Below are 16,813 nucleotides of genomic sequence, written 5' to 3'. Positions count from 1 at the left end.
GTATATAGTAAATGCAAAGTTTTGTTATTCGCATTGTAATACGCTAACAAAACGTATTTCCTGTGTTACCAACCATTACGAAAGAAAAAAGTTCAAGACAAAACTGAAAAGTTTTATTCAATAACAATATTTAAAATATATTACACAAACTGTCACAAACAGGATTTATTACCGCTAGAAAGTGAAATCGAGCTGTTAGATAATTAGATTAGTTCACTCACCTCGTGTTTTGCATAATAATATGTAGCGAACGGAATTTATTAGTTATGTTGTTTTTTTCGAAAGATAGAGCAGAAATATCGTGTCCTGTGCAAAACAAATAAGTACCTACACCTTTGTCATATTTACTGCGAACGGAATATACTCCGGAGTAGTACTGAAAATTTTTGATTAATATAGGTACTTTGCTACTTTTTGGGAATCGAACCAGGAACCTCATTCCGTTTATGGCTTCGATAGATTACCGAAAACAAAGCCAGATTCCGATAAGTCAGTGTTTGAACCTCTGCACGGGATTAATTTATGGAGAGTTTACACCTACATAAATACCTATCTTTTTAGATAGGTCATAGTTCACAAAATTCCTTCTCACTTTTAAGTTTGTATCTTGTGATTACGTAATCTAATTACTGCGTAGGTGTATAACCGTCTCATGTCTTTTAACAATAAAACCAGACATAAGTAAGACAACGATCACCACGGTTAATCGATTTTCATGCTTCAAAGCACGCAAACGGTTAATTGTTCCGCTACAATTTATTTAATGATGCGTTGTAAATTGGACATCAATTGTCTAGAACTCTATTAATAGCAGCTTTCGAATATGAAAATATAGACGAGGTTTTTGAATGATAAAAATAACCTATATCAGCTCTCAGCTCCAATTTTTCGGCTACTAGGCCCCCCCTTCTTCGTCGAAATCGTGGATAAATAATAATAACAAAATGTTAGAAAATGGTTTAATCGAATCCACATCTACTTAATATGTAACTATTAACAAACAAATTAACAACAACAAAATGCAATCGCTCACAGCATTTAGTTACGTATACACCACCATGTAAAATTGATATTATTGTCTACACATAAAATACTGGTAAATATCTAGGCGAAACGTAACGTTGGCACTAATGGCACACATAAAAATAATTATAAAAACTCAATGCCATTTAGCAATTCATTATTTTTATACAAAATAGATTTGGCACACTAAGTTTTTTTAGGAATGCTTTATCCCATCATCAGTCATAACTACAAGAATTTTTATAACATTATTTTGTGACACATTTCATGGCATTATATTTTTTTTTAATTATGGAATTTAAGAGATTCTTTATTTATTTTTTTAGTTTAGAATAGAGAGCATACATAATCGAAAATAAGTAATAGTAATTATTATCTATTTTATACTAATTATATTGTATAGAATGTTTAGTGCATGTGGCAAGAGCAGCATGATTTAACTTAATGCCATGCACTTTTATAACAGTGTTGCCAGAATTATAGGAATAAGACACTGAACAGGAAAGATTATTCTCATTTTTGGATCCCATTAAACTTTGTAGAGTTATAAATTAATAAATATTGTCTAAACAAACATGTAGATCAAACATTCTGTTGACAACACTGTATCTAGTATGAGAATGTTTCAGTTATACAGCCAAATTATAAAAGACTCTGTCTAGCTTTCAACTGATCTATTTCCAAAGCTAATTTTCTATTTGTTTCAACTAAAGCATTTTGATTGTGCACCAATTTCTGCATCTCTTCACTCATTCCAGACAACTGCTTTTCTAAATATAACTTCTGCTTAGTCAGAGCCATCATTATGTGGAGGAAATAGTTCCTGTTGTCATCAGCAACATCAGCAAGAGTTAATTTCACAAAATCTTTTAGTTCTTCCACAGATCTTGATTCTACAGGTAAACCTTGGTTGGATATAGATGGTTTGAGGTTTGACATATCTGTTATTGATCCTCGACCTTCATCTGAAATGCCATTGGTGACTAATGGAGAGGAAAACCCTAGGTTTTCAGCAGTCCTACTGTTCAGTGGGGTAGAAATTTTGCTTATATTTTTTTCTGTATCCAACTGGCGAAATCTCAAGTCCAATCTGTCACTCTTTCTCTGCTCAAATTCTACAGATTTATTTGCATCATCATCACAATCATTAGATTTATCAAGACCCATCATCACTAGGAATGAGTCAGCTTTTGCGTCACCTGCTTGTGGAGAGATATCCAAGTTATTTCTTGGTGGTGAATCCATGATATAAAACATGTCAGATGTTCTATTCCGAACAGGTGAATTGATTTTAGGAGACAAGTTAGTTTCATTATCTTCACGCAGACTAACATCAGTTGAAACTAATTTCTTGCGGAGTGGTTGGAAAGCAACCCGGTGGACCTCTTCATCATGTCCTTTTAATACTTTAGTTGGTGTAGTTAAATCTCTGAGATCATAAATGAGTACCAGCCCATTCTTAGTTCCAAGAGCTACTTGATTCTCTACATTAATGGCAAGAGAAGTCAAAGTATATGCAGTTCTTACTGTAGATACAACATTCTGGAGCCTGACATCATACACATGCATGATCTTGTCATAACCTGTTGACAACATTACATCTCTATTGATCAGAGAATATGAAATGTCACTAACAGGAGATGCATGAACATTTTCATAGTATGCTCTGTCTTTGTTAGTAGTTATATCACGGATTACAACATGTCCTTCATCAGTGGCAAGACCAAGTAAGGATCTGGATTCATGGTGGAACTTCATTGCAGAAATGCTCTTAGAGCAGGCAAGTTTAACAGTTAATACAGGAATGTTGGACACAAGACCATAGATGACCGTGTCTCCATTTTGCATGGTGGCTGCCAAGCTTGTGTTCTTAGCATTATAACTAACAAAATTTACACATGACTGTTGTGAAGGGGTTGGGAATGTTTTTGTGACATTTTTGTTTTTTGTATCCCATATCATAACATTGCCACTCTTGGTGCCGATGGCAACATTACGATGGCCCTCACGATGGAAGCTGGCTGACCAGGTATCTTTAAGTGGAATGTGCTGCAATGTTCTGATGTCATGATCAGCTGGACTTAGAATTTCTACAACACCTTTGGAATTGACCTGGAAGTAAAATGAGATGTCTAAATAACAGGGCTAAAAGGACTTTTATACCATATGATTAATAATTATAATAACGCATACTGCGAGTCAATAAGATCACTGATATTTTAAATTATTTACAGCAGTTAGGATACCAGTAGTTACAGATCATTTGACTCACAATGGGAAAAAATATGTCAATGCCTTCGCACAATGCAATTCTTGGCACACCCAGAGACTAATTGAGCTAACTATACAAACTATAGTTAACTCTGTAGACATCTACACAACAGTCAATCATTCAGGGTGCAGTTACCTAACAATGAATATTCATCATAAGAGGCATTACTATCAGATAAAACTAATTTAATAGAGATAAAATAAAGGTAATTTACCTGCAATATATATTTGCTATCATCGCTCCACGATATATCTCTGAGTATACCTTCGTAACACCAATAAGTTTTTTTTAAATCCCAACTGTTGATATCGTAAAGCAACAAACGTGAACTGATGGACGAGAAATACATTTTTATTTATATATAATCGAACTCATGAAGGCATAGCAGAGTTTCCTCTGAAAATGCTTTAATTGAAAACAGTTTTTTGAATTTTCGTTAGAAACAAACTCGCTGAAAACAAATTGAAAACGTAAAATTTTGACAATAATGACAAAAAATTACTCGGAGTTGCCATTATCTCTAATAAGATAAATTTATTATTTTTTGATTGCCAGTTTGCTGCGAAACTACCTTTTGCAAAATGAAAGGAATTCATTAATATTAAAGATGACTGGTTAGAAATATTACCAAAATTTTATGAGAAATTAGTGTTAGCGATTATTAATACCTTACTATAAAAATATCCTTTGGAAAATGTTACCTGTCTTCTTGGGCAGACGCAAACGGGTACACTTTGAGCATTAACTCGTTGAAACTTGAAGGTTGATAATAAAGAATCGCAGTAGACAAGACAAAAAAATGCGTTTTTATTTAAACTAACTACAGTGTTATTGATTTCCTGACTATCTATTAAAAGAATCCGTAAAAAGCCCTGCATCAGTCCAAAAAACTCATGCTAAACATTACCAGTAAGATTTTCTTTAGAACGGGGTTGGGAACTCTGACGTGTACTTGTCAAGTTCTTGTTTTCATTGCGGTGGCCGGATTTCGGATTTTAATTCATTGAATTCTATTATAATTTGCTGCAGCTTTGTAAGTATAAAGCAATTATTTGATATCCAATCTTTACTTGACTAAACGTAAGTTGAGACAATGATCACACAGTACTATAATAACATGTATTTTGTACATTGCCAAATTTCAATGAAAACATGCAGGCTTCGTCAATCACTAAGCTACATTGTAATAAACATCTTGATTTATGTTAATTTGTCGGGAATAATCAAATGCTAATAACTTTGTAAAAATCAATCATTAAAAGATTTTCTTACGAGAATTATTCAAACTTACAGCTTACTCCAAAATGCTGTACCTTCCTAGGTACCTACTTACCTACGAAGCAAGTAAATAGTTAGTTAAAGATTATATTTAAGCACTTTACCTGACTATTCTTCAGTTTATCGGTTTGATTTTGTCGAAAGAAAACATTCAAAACGACTTTGAATTGACAAATATTTATATGTTATCTCTTACAATGTTTCCAGAAAAATCAGCCACAATGATCACTGACATCCAATTGGCGGTATTCTCCAACATCCTGGGAGTCTCCATCTTCTTATTAGTTATCCTCTACCACTACATTAGTGCTAATAGTTCAAAATGAAAGGTAATGTAAATAGACAGCAATTAATCTCTTCCTTTAGTAATTACAACTACATTTATCTTGTATAACTTTTACAAACATACAAACATGGTATTTTATGTTTAAAGCTACAATTGGTGGATAGCACCAACAAATATAGGACTTTTTAGTTGGAGAAATTGCTTATAGAGCAGATCTGTGAGGTTTTCATTCATTGATGATTTTTGATCAGTATAGTTGGAAGGTGTAAATAATATATTATTGTGTCCACTAAACCCTGTACTGATAATACATTACTGGCATAACAGGCGGCTGCCGGCACTTCAGATGTATTGTTTACACATATCTGGGTCCATTTTACAAACCATAGTGACCTAGCAATTAAATAAAAGCTTTATGGTTTACAGAAACTCTACCTCATTGGTTCCCAAGGTGGCTTTGCTGCCTAGTGGGCGCTAGTGCCTTGTGCATAATAATAAATAATATTAAAAAAATTATATAATTATTTATTATTTTTCTGTAATAGTGCACAGTAGTCCATAAAAGGTTGAAAACTATATATTAACTCTAATACGTTTTTTGTTTCAGGTATCACAAAACAACTTACAAACAAAAATGTCTTTATAATATTATTATATTCCATCTGAATAATGTTTAAGATGTAAATAAATTAAGGTTTCTCACTATATTTTACTTTTTTATTATTTTACTTATTTTCCCTGAACTAAATATGGTTTATATAGATTGACAAAGATGAAACTGCCTGCCTAAGGTTTGCTTCAAAATATTCTGGTTGTGGTAATCTGGATCGGTCAACACCACAGAATCTACATCTGGTTTGGTACTACTATGAAGCCTGAAACAATTCTTTGCCAACCTCACAAATATTTATTAATTGTTTTCTTGTGGGAATCAAACTCACACTGATGGTTAGCTGTGTCATGATCATCGTAACGACTGTGCCTTGGATACCGTCGAATTCTCTCCATATCCAACGAAAATCTCTCTTATACAGTTTTCTTATGTTGTGTCATAAAATTTAAAAACGTAAAATTACGTTCGCACGTAAGTTATAATAACATGAAATTAAAACAGGCACTTTGTTAGGCCAAAATAGTTATGATCTTTGCTATCTATAGGGCCCGTTTCAGACTGCGTAGGCTTCATAAAACGTTATTGTTTCACTTGAGATTTTTCTCATGCAATAAAAAAAGAGACTGAAAAGCCAGGGAAGTGGAAAATCTAATTAAATATTTAAAACAAAATAATTGGTAATGCTAGAAAATTCTACAATTGGCGTCTAGATGGCGCGCAAGCTAGCAAGCTAGCGTCACGATAAATGTTTTAATTGCGTATTAGTTTCACGAGATGGCGCTACCAGTAGTTTTAATAGTTTACGACTTTTACAATTAATGCACATTAAGATTCAATGGCTGAGCCCAAAGAAAGTACAGCGAAATTCTAATTATTCCGTGTGGGAATCGAGCCCACGATCCCTGCGCGCATCAGTAAAGCCTGTGGTTAACATGATGGTATTATAATACGTATTAAAGCTTCAGACGGTCGTATGTTTGATTGATTGCAATTTAGTAATCGAACAAATACTTCGTAATGTTACTTGACATACCGTGTAATTAGTAATACATATAGTATAGTAATAAGTAATACATATTTGCATAATCCCTACAAACTTCTAACTAATCTTCATCATTATTATTTTTCTTCGTCAAATCGTTACTGTTTTTAAAGTTGAAACATATTTTATGAAATCTACGAAGTTTTATCAAAATTGGTATAGGCTTAACCGTGAAAGTGGTTAATAATATACAAACGGAGTTACCTACTAAGACTGTATAGATATTTATGCCTAAGCTAGGGAAATAGTAGGTAGGTACCTACCTGTCGCTTCGCTTGCATACCAACTTTGTTTGAATAAAGAGACTAAGAATATTTAATTTTAAACCCGAGGCATCATGTATCCGTCCGCTGCATGAAAAAAATATTACCTACATTCGGTTCAATCGAAAGCTAAACAGACAATACAGACATATATATCATTTTCACATATCTATACCATTAGACAGTGTGAATATTACTTATTATGGAAGTACTCGCAGGAAAACAATAGTTTATTATTTACACGAGTCTCAAATTTGCTGAAAAGTGCTACCAATATATTATTTAAGTAGGTCACACTTCGTCTAACAAAATTATAGTGACGAAGCACAATAATAACATAATTTATAACGATACAGCGTTATTTTGCAATTCACGTGTTCATTTCCTTCCTTCACTTTTCACTAAATTAATAAAAATATTACGACTTGATGTCACTAAGCGAATAGTTTGCGGCAAACTATTCGTTGTTTGACACAACACGATACATTTGCGTTAGTAAAAATGTTGAATGTTGAATAAGCCTAAAAAAATTGAGTAAAATTACTCTCGGTTAGTCACTATAATAATATACGTAACTACTGATCGATTAATTTTATTTAATTTTTGAGAGTAATTTAGTAACTTTATGTTGAACCGTTAAGCTTTACCAATTAAGCATTTAACTATCATGTCCATGCTTAAAATCAATGCAATGATCGCTTGATTGCTTATGACAAACAATTCGTCTAGTTAGGACATGCCCTTACTGAACTTCTGCACGTTTTACGTAGGGCCTTGTTAGTGTCATTAACCTTAAGGCATTTTATTAAAACTAAAATTATTATTAACCCATTACTGTCCCTCTAGGCCATAGCAACCTCCCGAAGGAGGGGTTGGGTCTTGTGTACACTACGCTAGCAAAGAGCAAATTGGGATTTTGCTTCAAGAACTGTCAAGCTCTGATCTGTATCTGCTTCAAGAACATCATCATGATGCTGCAATGTTTTCCTTTACTGTTAGAACAACTGATCATTATTCCTTATCATACACACAATTTCGAAAAGACGTTAGAGTGTTGCCTTGGGTTCGAACCCTCGACCACTTGCATGGGAGGCGCTTGCTTATACCACTCGGCTATCACAGTTAGCAAGCAGTATCACTTTGCCCGGACCGGGAATTGAACCCCAGACCTAAAGACCAGCATCCGTATATACCGCCCAGACTACAGGGGCAATTTTATTTCCAGTTTGTAAAGTGTTGCTTTTAGGGTTCCTTAATTCTGTACCTACTTAGGTACTTACAAAATAAATAAGTAAAGCCATAGAATAAAACTACTATTATAATTCTCAGCTAATAATTTGCCAACTAATTATATTTTACGCACGTTTTACTTAGCATTTCGACATACCTTCCAATATTGCTGCGTCAATTTTGAGCAAAACAATAATCATGTTTTTCCATTAAATGTTATTAATTAGCAAAAACCAATAAAAACTACGACTTAAATTAATTTTGTTTATGTATCGAAATTAGAATAACAGAATGAACTAGTAATTTCTCGCGGATCTTTCTGAATAATTTCTTAGGAAGAGGCAATTCCCGTACTGGGAATTGCTATCGTGTCGCGGGGACTTCTACAAACATACAAACGACGGACACAAGGTACAATCAGACCTGAAACAACTCGGTATTCGTGGATCGTACAAATATTTGTACCGTGTGGGAATAGAACCCACGACCTCTCGACGCAGGGGTAGTGGCGTGGAAACCACTTTAACTACTACGCTACGGAGGCCGTCGGTTGATCTAGCAACCCTGAGGTGTTTTCAAAATCCCAACTAAGTATTATTTAAAATTGCTAAAAAGTCTGTCTGTCCGTTACGTTTTACATTTTTACGGTTTAGCCGCTAAACAGCTTGAATAGTTTAAAACTACTAAAGCGATTTAGAAAACCTTTAACCAGGAGATATATGAAAACCTGTGGTCAAACACAGCCTATATTTTTATATCAATGCATACGTAACGGGAATCAAACTTGCGATACCTATAGCCTATGCACATGCCTACATCAAAATTAAGTATAATTATTATTAGAGATGATGAGAATAACATTTGATTCACTAATGCGCGCGGCGGTTTCTCAGACACATTTAGCGATAGTTTATCTATATTCAAACTGTATTTTTATATGAACATAAACGCTATTGAATAGATAAACTACCGCTAAATGTACATCAGAAACCGGGGGTAAGTCATTCTCCCAAAAAATATATCGGTTGGAATAATTAGACCTAATTATAAAATACCATAGCCAGTTGCGCTCACCGATCTGTAAACGATCTGTGGGTTAAGCAACCGTTGGCGCGGTCATTCTATAGATGGGCGACCACATAGTGGTATTAGAGCTGGGTGGCTTCGTGCTTCGGAGGGCACGTAAAAAGTCGGTCCCGGTTGTTGTCTACTAAGATAACATTGCAGTCTTTAAGCCACGTCAAAGGCCTTTCGGGCGCCAGCTTGAACAACGTTGACACTAGGTTGACCAATAGCAATACGATAAGAAGAAGAAGAAGAATTATTATAAAAATCATTCATGTAATCTCATAATAATATGGCGTAACATAATAATCTTGTCTTGCAGGATTACTTAGTCACAAATCTATAATTTGTTAGACATTTTAATACATAAGTACTTACCTGTTTAGATTTATTTGAACCAGTCAGGGATAGGATCTTATGTGGCTCAGATATCTATTATGACAAGATGAAGAGATTGTAAAAAGATCGTTCTTTTATCTCTGCCTAACCCTAATAGGTATTTAAAGAACGAAACCTGGTCTTACTTTAAAGGACAAATTGACTTGTTTTTGAATGTTATCCCTCTGTATTTTTTTCTTAAATCTGAAATATCAAACTTTACCTCCCGGGTTAGAAAACGTACGTGAGTACCTACCTTACCTACGTATTTTGTCAATGATAACTTTATTAATTTGTATATCCATTAGGATACTGTGTAGCGGCCTTATTTATATAACACCTTTTGTAAAATACCTAGATAAACAAATAAACAATTTGATTTGATTTGATTAGAAAGTCTATGTGAGTTAAATAGTAACAGTTTAACTGTTGCTGAGATTTTTAAACATAGCCTTTTGAGGCCCTCCTAGAATCGGACGCCCAATGACCTATGAAGCACCTACATAGTAGTTAATAAAATGCCACTGAGCTTTGTTTATTACAGGAAACGGAAACTCTTCTTCAATCTTGAGCCCAAATGTACAGAGATTAGGAAAACGGCGCGCGGCGCCTCACAAAATATACTTACTTTCAAATGATCCCTAAAAGTCTTACGGTTATACTAGGTTTCATAAATAATGTTATTTTTATTGTTTATGGGAAAAACCTTATAGTTTTTTTATGGTTTCATCTCATATTTGCCCTAGCGTTTTGAAATAGAGTCCTTATATTAAGAGTACCTATAGACCCTTGTCTAAAAGAGAGTTTACAGTAATCACAGTTATCTTAACATAGAGTTTTATGCTACTCTTAAGAGTTTAGTTTAAATAGGATTTTTAACTTCAACACCAGGACCTAAGGCACCGGCTTACTTTTTTCTGGACCTGAATTAAAGATAAAAGAACAATATGTTTTTACGATATTAAGATTTCATTTGATTTAATAACGTGCATGTATGTATATTTTAATATTCTAAAACAATCCTGCTTATATAAGTATGAATCTTTAGTTTTGGATGAACCAGGATTTATTGAGCTCTTAAAAAAATGGTTACGGATAAGAAGCTGTTTTAAAAACACGTTTGAATCTCCTATACCTACCTAGTAAAATTTTTGCGGTTTAACTTAATAAACTACAACTTTATCAATCTACAAAAAATACTATCTAAGGAACATATGGTAATAATATTATGTCGATGAACTTTGATACGCAATTAATTGAACGTAAGTCATAATTATCGATTCAGCAAAAACAAAAAAACACGCATTTAATTATTAAAGCATTATTTGCAATGAAAACGTTTCGACTACGCTGCACTTCTGAACGGTGCATCGTCGCTGCATCCCCACCACTTACAGAGCTGAATCCACAAAATAATCAGTATAAAAACTGAGCACTTCTCCACAGTCGACACACAACACAAGCCAGCAACATGAAGGCGGTTTCCGTGTTGCTCTGTCTTGCTCTCGCAAATGGCATCGCTGCCAACATCTTCAGGGAACAGTATCGTCCCGTGGACGAACTCGAAGTCCAGCAACTGAAGTACATCGACCAATACCAGCGGCAACACAGAAATCAGCCTTCAGAACAGAAGCTACGCGGCGAGCAGAGGCAGCAACAGCTCCAGGGTGAGCAACAACGCAGCCAGGAACAACGTGACCTGCAGCGCAACCAGGAGCAAGCTCAGCAACAGCAAGAGCAGCAACACAACCAGGAGCGTCAGGCACAGTGGAACCAACAGCGTCAACAACACCGCAACCAGCAGGAACAGCAGTCCCAGAGCCAGGAGTGGGAGCAAACTCAAAAGCCCCAACACAGGCAACAGTCGGTGCACTCCCACCCTCAACAGTACCAGCAGTACCAGAAGCCTGCCCACCAGCGCGTGCAGTTCTCTCAGTCCTCCGCCCAGCAGTCCCAGGAAGAGCAGTACTCCACCGGCAAGCACTCCCAACACACCTACAGCAAACACTCCAGCTCTTCTTCCAGCGAGAGCTCCGAGGAGTCCAAGGAAGGAAGACACTACTATGACAACGAGAAGTCCACCTCCCGCACTCACAACCAGAAATGGCAGTCACCTCAATACTCTGTTATGAACAAGCAAAACAAGATGGTCCCTGCCTACAGCGGCGAAATTGCATGGAATGTATTGCCTATGGCTGAACAGATCCAGAGCGCTTCAGTTCAAGAGAATGAAGACATCGAAAACATCATCGGCGACGCCAGGAGAGCCATGAAGCAAATAACCGAAGAGGACCAGGTGAAATTCCACCAAGCTTACGAACAGGCTACGCAGCAGGCTAACGAAGACACTGAGCTCAACGCTACCCAGCTGGCACAGAAACACGAATACCCCGTCGAAGAACACACCATCAAGACCGACGATGGCTACGTGCTTACTCTCTTCAGAATCCCTCCCAAGAAGCACATCCGCGAAGTTCAGAAGAGACCCGTCGTGTTCTTGATGCACGGTATCCTCGGAAGCGCTGACGACTGGCTGCTTATGGGCCCCGGCAAATCTCTCGCTTATCTGCTCTCTGATGCTGGTTATGACGTATGGCTCGGCAATGCTCGTGGCAACAAATACTCCAAGCGTCACGTGAGCAAGCACCCCGCCGTGGCCGACTTCTGGCAGTACAGCACTGATGAAATTGCCCTTCACGACTTGCCCGCTATGATCGACTACGCTCTGGAGACGACTAAGCAGGAGAAGCTGTACTACATTGGACACGCCCAGGGAACTACTGCGTTCTTCGCCCTTACCGCCACCCGCCCCGAGTACAACGACAAGATCATCATGATGTACGCCCTGTCTCCCATGGTCTACATGACCAATGTACGCAGCCCGTTGTTCCGTATGATTGCTCCTACTAGCAAGTACTACCAAAGTCTTCAGCAAGAGCTTGGAAACGGCGCTTTCAACCCCAAGAAAGAACTGATCCGTGCTGTCGGAGGAAACATGTTGGAGAAGGCGATCGGTTGCAAGAAAGTTTCCTCACACGTAAACTTCGTAATGGCTGGTGTTGATGTCGATGGCTTGGACGCTGAATTGATCCCCGTGGTTATGCGCCACTTGCCTGCTGGAGCATCAACTAAGGTTATCAAGCAATACGGTCAGGGCGTCGCTTCACAGGAGTTCCGCAAATACGACCATGGAGCCAAGATCAACCAGAAAGTATACGGCAACGAGCAGCCCCCCAAGTACGAGATGGAGAAGGTCCAGGCTCCCGTCACCCTATTCTACAGTGAGGAAGATTGGCTCGCTCATCCCAAGGATGTTGAGAGACTAGAGAAGGAGCTCCCCAATGTGAGGGAAACCCACAAGGTGTCCGATGAACACTTCAGCCACATGGACTTCCAGTTCTCGACCAAGGCTCCCGAGCACGTATACAGGCGACTCATCGAATCCATGCAGAACAACCAGTAACGCGGTCTTCGATGAAGCTTGTTTGATTATTTCATGTGTTTAATGTATTGCTCATTGTCTTAACTTATTTTTTGTACTTAACTGACGTATAAATAAATCCGTCCATATTCTTAACATGCATTCGTATAATTTAAACATCCCTACAACACTTTACCTACACACATTCACATTGTCTAGAATGTACCTAATTTAGCTAACAATACATTTACTAGTAGGCAATTAACTAGTATTACGATATTGGACAAGGTAACAAAAGATAAAAAGTAATAACAGATTAATACATCTCCCTAGTTCGGTATTATATCTTCTAACATAAATATTTTAGTAATTAATAAAAATTAAGCGCTTAGCGCTATTTACCACACAATGTTCAGTCCTCATACATTTTACGTAAACAATTTAACATTCTGTTAATTTACACTCTAGTTGCGTTATTATTAACCTATGAACATTATGTATCTCAGTACCAAGTGGTTAATCTCGAGACCGTATTACTCAATATGCTTCGTTAGCGGTGAAAAACAGTGTTAAAATAATCTTTGTGCCCATTTTTCGAGGAGTTCGTGAAAAGTCCTATAGATGTCACTACATAAAACGGTTGAATGTTTGACATTTAAACAGCCCACGCTTTGTTTTGACATATACACTTGCATCTGTCATCGAATCGTTGATGTGCGAGTAGGATAGAAATACACTTTAGCGGTAGTATGAAAGAGATAGAGGCGCGGCGGCGCTTTGGCTTCCCGCCGTCCCCCGTCCGACAGTCGCGCTCTGTTCGGTTTGCTGTGCGTAGTTGAGCTGAATTATTTTTGTTTTCTACACTCGTAGTGACATTTCTGGACATTACTCGTTATTTGGACAATTTTGTTAGTGTATATTAGTGACTGAGTGTAGAAAGAAGTGTTCGCATGGATTGAGTGAGCAACGATGTTACCTCCCACGGCCGGTCTATCACAAGAACAACGCGACCGGCCCGAAATGGCGTACCAACAACGTCAGGACGTGAGGGACCTCACCAGAGAAATTATCAGAAGCGCACGAGTAGCAAACAGACAACAATCAACATCCCCTGGAGGTGAGCCGGTCCAAAATCAAAACGACGCCACGTTTCCGCCATGCTTGTCAAATTGACATGATACGTCAAGGTGACATTTATACGAAAACAACGCATTTTTCGGGGGAAAATTACATGTAAAACGGGTCTTAGCATCCTAATAAACGTATACAAATCGTTGGCCAAGGGAATTAGGCCTGTTACGTCACCTAGGAGCGCGATCTTGCGAAAGGAAAATGGCGCCAATGCGCCACATTGCTTATCATTAGCTGTGTATCTATATAACGACTATGCCGTGTGTTACTGAGGCTTGATTATCATACCAGCATTATAATGTACTGTGCGTATACATATTATTACATAAGCTAAGGTTCTGAAATGCTTATTTCTAAACTGGCACGTGCTTGAGTTATTTTTAGCCCGTCCATTTGCAATCTACGTAATGTCTAACCGCGTCAGTCCGATCGATACGTGGACATTTACATAGCATTATAATATTTTGTGCGGTGAAGACTGGAATTGTACATAACATAAAAGTTTTCCCTTTGTTTGTTGTTGTTATTGAAATCCCGTTGACTTTTGTAAAATGTCGCGATGACAGTAAATTGACAGCAGTCAAGGCATACAAGATGGCTGCCCACCATTGAATTTGGTCAATTTTAGTTCAATCACGCGCCACACTAGGCGGCGCCACTGTCGCTTTGTTGATGTTTGGTACAATCGTAAGGTAAATGTTTAGGCTTTACATGTACTTGATTGACTTTTTTATTGCGTATTTCTGCGTAAATGTAGATTAGATGATGATTTTTGATTAAGAACTAAACTGATTCTAATATAAATACTCAATTAAATCAATATAACATCTTCAAGGTTCTTTCTACCATTGCATATTACTTCATTTTGATCGGGCAATTTGGTAAGAACATATTTTTATTGGTCTGTTTAAAATCCATTCCACTGCTAAATCCATCTTATTATATTACTTTCTGTTAATGTTAGTAAATATTTATTAAGTAAAGATATTTTAATAAAATAATGTAAACCCCAGATTTGCTGTTAATACTACTTCTGAGACAAATTAAGACCATAATTATTAATCTTTATAAAAAATATGTGATTTATTACTAGAATTACCTATTGAATATCTAAATTTATAATACTTTAACTAATTAACAAAGGGAATCTTTTTAATTTAACTTGACCATTGAAATAAATTGACATTAATACTCTTTTAATTTTAAGGAGCTTCTTTGCCACACAATATATGACCTAATTTCAAAACAACACATATCTAGCTGTAATTATCTATTGTTTACAAGTTGTTTCTTGATAACAGTGTATTGCCCTGTGATTTATTACAGATTTGATAGATTTTATCTCTTCACTTTAGTTATGAGCTAACCAAGACTGATTACTTCAACTAGCTTCTGTTACCTACGCAACAAACTTCCTGTGATAAAGTAACCATTAAGGCCAGCTTTTAACATGTTTTCTGTAGCATAGAAATGCTCAGATACAGCCACCTATCTATGTAGTCTGCAATATAGTTACTTAACATACTGTTAATTTACTGACATTGAAACAAATTACTGTTATAGCTGGGTACAAATTAGTTCATGCTTAATTTTTCAGTTATTTTTATTATTTAGCCAATAATAATGTCTTGCCACTGTAGACTTCCAGATCTGTTGCTTAATGTCTTTATCCTTCGAGGAACTTGTCCAGATATTCCTGCCATATCCATATGGGCATCCATCAAAGCTGCTAACCATCTCACAACACCCATTTAATGCCAATTTTTACTCCATAAGTCCTGGTGTATTTAATATGTATGGCCCAATCCCATTTCAAGTGTCTTCTGTAAGTGCACATTACTCTCCAAGTAGTCTAACTTGTACTTGTGATGATGATCCCACTCTGAGGTAGAAAGAAGTAAGATTTACGCTAAGTTCATATGATCTTAGCCTAAATCTACCGCGCGGCGATGTAGACAATACTAGCTGTTTACTCCGATCTTGTACTGCGCGGTCGAAAGTTCCGCGCGATCATATGAACTTATCCTTAAGCTATAAGCTCTTTTAATGAATATAAATATCATATACCTAGCTAGGTAATTCTTAACAAATCGTTAAATGGTTTGTGAACATAAATATTAAATTCAGCATACTACACAAAACATTCACTAACCATTAAGAAATTCGTAAGGTTACAAGCAGTTTTCAGTTCGTGGTAATGTTAGTCCATTAAATTCCATCAATCAAAGCAATGACAGGCCGGGTGAAGTGCCGATCCGATTAGCATTTGACGCCAGTCGGGTCACAAGTTCAACTTTCTACTACTGTTTATTTAGTAATACGTAAAAATAGTTTCAATGATTAAATTACAATTGCAGCTGTTAGATTTATTGTATAGCATCACGCACTTCTTCCGAGAAGGGATAAGCTAATGGTTTATACGGGAAGTCGATTTTACCGACTCAAAAATACTCTGAGATAAAACAATGTAACTATGTAAAAAATATTAACCTGGACGATCACCGATACTATCGATTTCTAATACCTACCTACCGACGAATTACTGTAACAATAAATTTTCTATGTTACCCTAGCACTCGTTATTGCATAAACATAGAAACCGCGCCCGCACCCTTTGTTGATATATTACGTTAGTGAAAGATGTTTACTCAACTCTGTTAGGTCGATCAGGTCACACCTACAATAGAAAATCGTTTAAAATTAAGTAGCGGTACAGATTTTTACATATTTAATACCCATTAGTTTTGAAGTAGGTGAGTTTATTGTCCTAGATTTTAACGTTACTGCCAGCCCCCGGATCCATGTGGTCGC

At 36.6% G+C, this 16,813-nt stretch overlaps 4 protein-coding genes across 6 annotated transcripts in view; 3 read left to right on the top strand and 1 right to left on the bottom strand.

Annotated features, from left to right (window-relative positions):
- Positions 1–945: 945 nt before the first annotated feature.
- On the bottom strand, positions 946–3,797 carry Grip71 (WD repeat-containing protein Grip71). Its single transcript, XM_076125251.1, has 2 exons — positions 3,510–3,797; positions 946–3,135 (listed from the first exon to the last, which is right to left on the bottom strand). The coding sequence occupies exons 1-2, from the start codon at positions 3,642–3,644 to the stop codon at positions 1,666–1,668; spliced, it is 1,605 nt and encodes a 534-aa protein (XP_075981366.1). The 5' UTR covers positions 3,645–3,797; the 3' UTR covers positions 946–1,665.
- A 374-nt stretch (positions 3,798–4,171) lies between these two features.
- LOC142979939 (dolichyl-diphosphooligosaccharide--protein glycosyltransferase subunit 4) lies at positions 4,172–5,566 on the top strand. Its single transcript, XM_076125178.1, has 3 exons — positions 4,172–4,328; positions 4,781–4,902; positions 5,467–5,566. The coding sequence occupies exon 2, from the start codon at positions 4,795–4,797 to the stop codon at positions 4,897–4,899; it is 105 nt and encodes a 34-aa protein (XP_075981293.1). The 5' UTR covers positions 4,172–4,328; positions 4,781–4,794; the 3' UTR covers positions 4,900–4,902; positions 5,467–5,566.
- Positions 5,567–10,890: 5,324 nt separating this feature from the next.
- LOC142980033 (lipase 3-like) lies at positions 10,891–13,027 on the top strand. The gene has a single exon (XM_076125303.1). The coding sequence runs from the start codon at positions 10,922–10,924 to the stop codon at positions 12,911–12,913; it is 1,992 nt and encodes a 663-aa protein (XP_075981418.1). The 5' UTR covers positions 10,891–10,921; the 3' UTR covers positions 12,914–13,027.
- Positions 13,028–13,650: 623 nt separating this feature from the next.
- LOC142980024 (uncharacterized) overlaps positions 13,651–16,813 on the top strand; it is a 17,984-nt gene continuing 14,821 nt past the window's right edge. For all 3 annotated transcript variants that reach the window (XM_076125295.1, XM_076125294.1, XM_076125293.1), the window contains exon 1: positions 13,651–13,988. In XM_076125295.1, the coding sequence (XP_075981410.1) occupies positions 13,841–13,988 (148 nt within the window). In that variant the 5' untranslated portion in view covers positions 13,651–13,840. The remainder of the gene's footprint in view (positions 13,989–16,813) is intronic.

Source organism: Anticarsia gemmatalis, chromosome 17, assembly GCF_050436995.1.
Source record: "Anticarsia gemmatalis isolate Benzon Research Colony breed Stoneville strain chromosome 17, ilAntGemm2 primary, whole genome shotgun sequence".
Lineage (NCBI taxonomy): Eukaryota > Metazoa > Arthropoda > Insecta > Lepidoptera > Erebidae > Anticarsia > Anticarsia gemmatalis.
The sequence above is the reverse complement of the archived record's forward strand: the minus strand, read 5'-3'. Positions and strand labels throughout refer to the sequence as shown.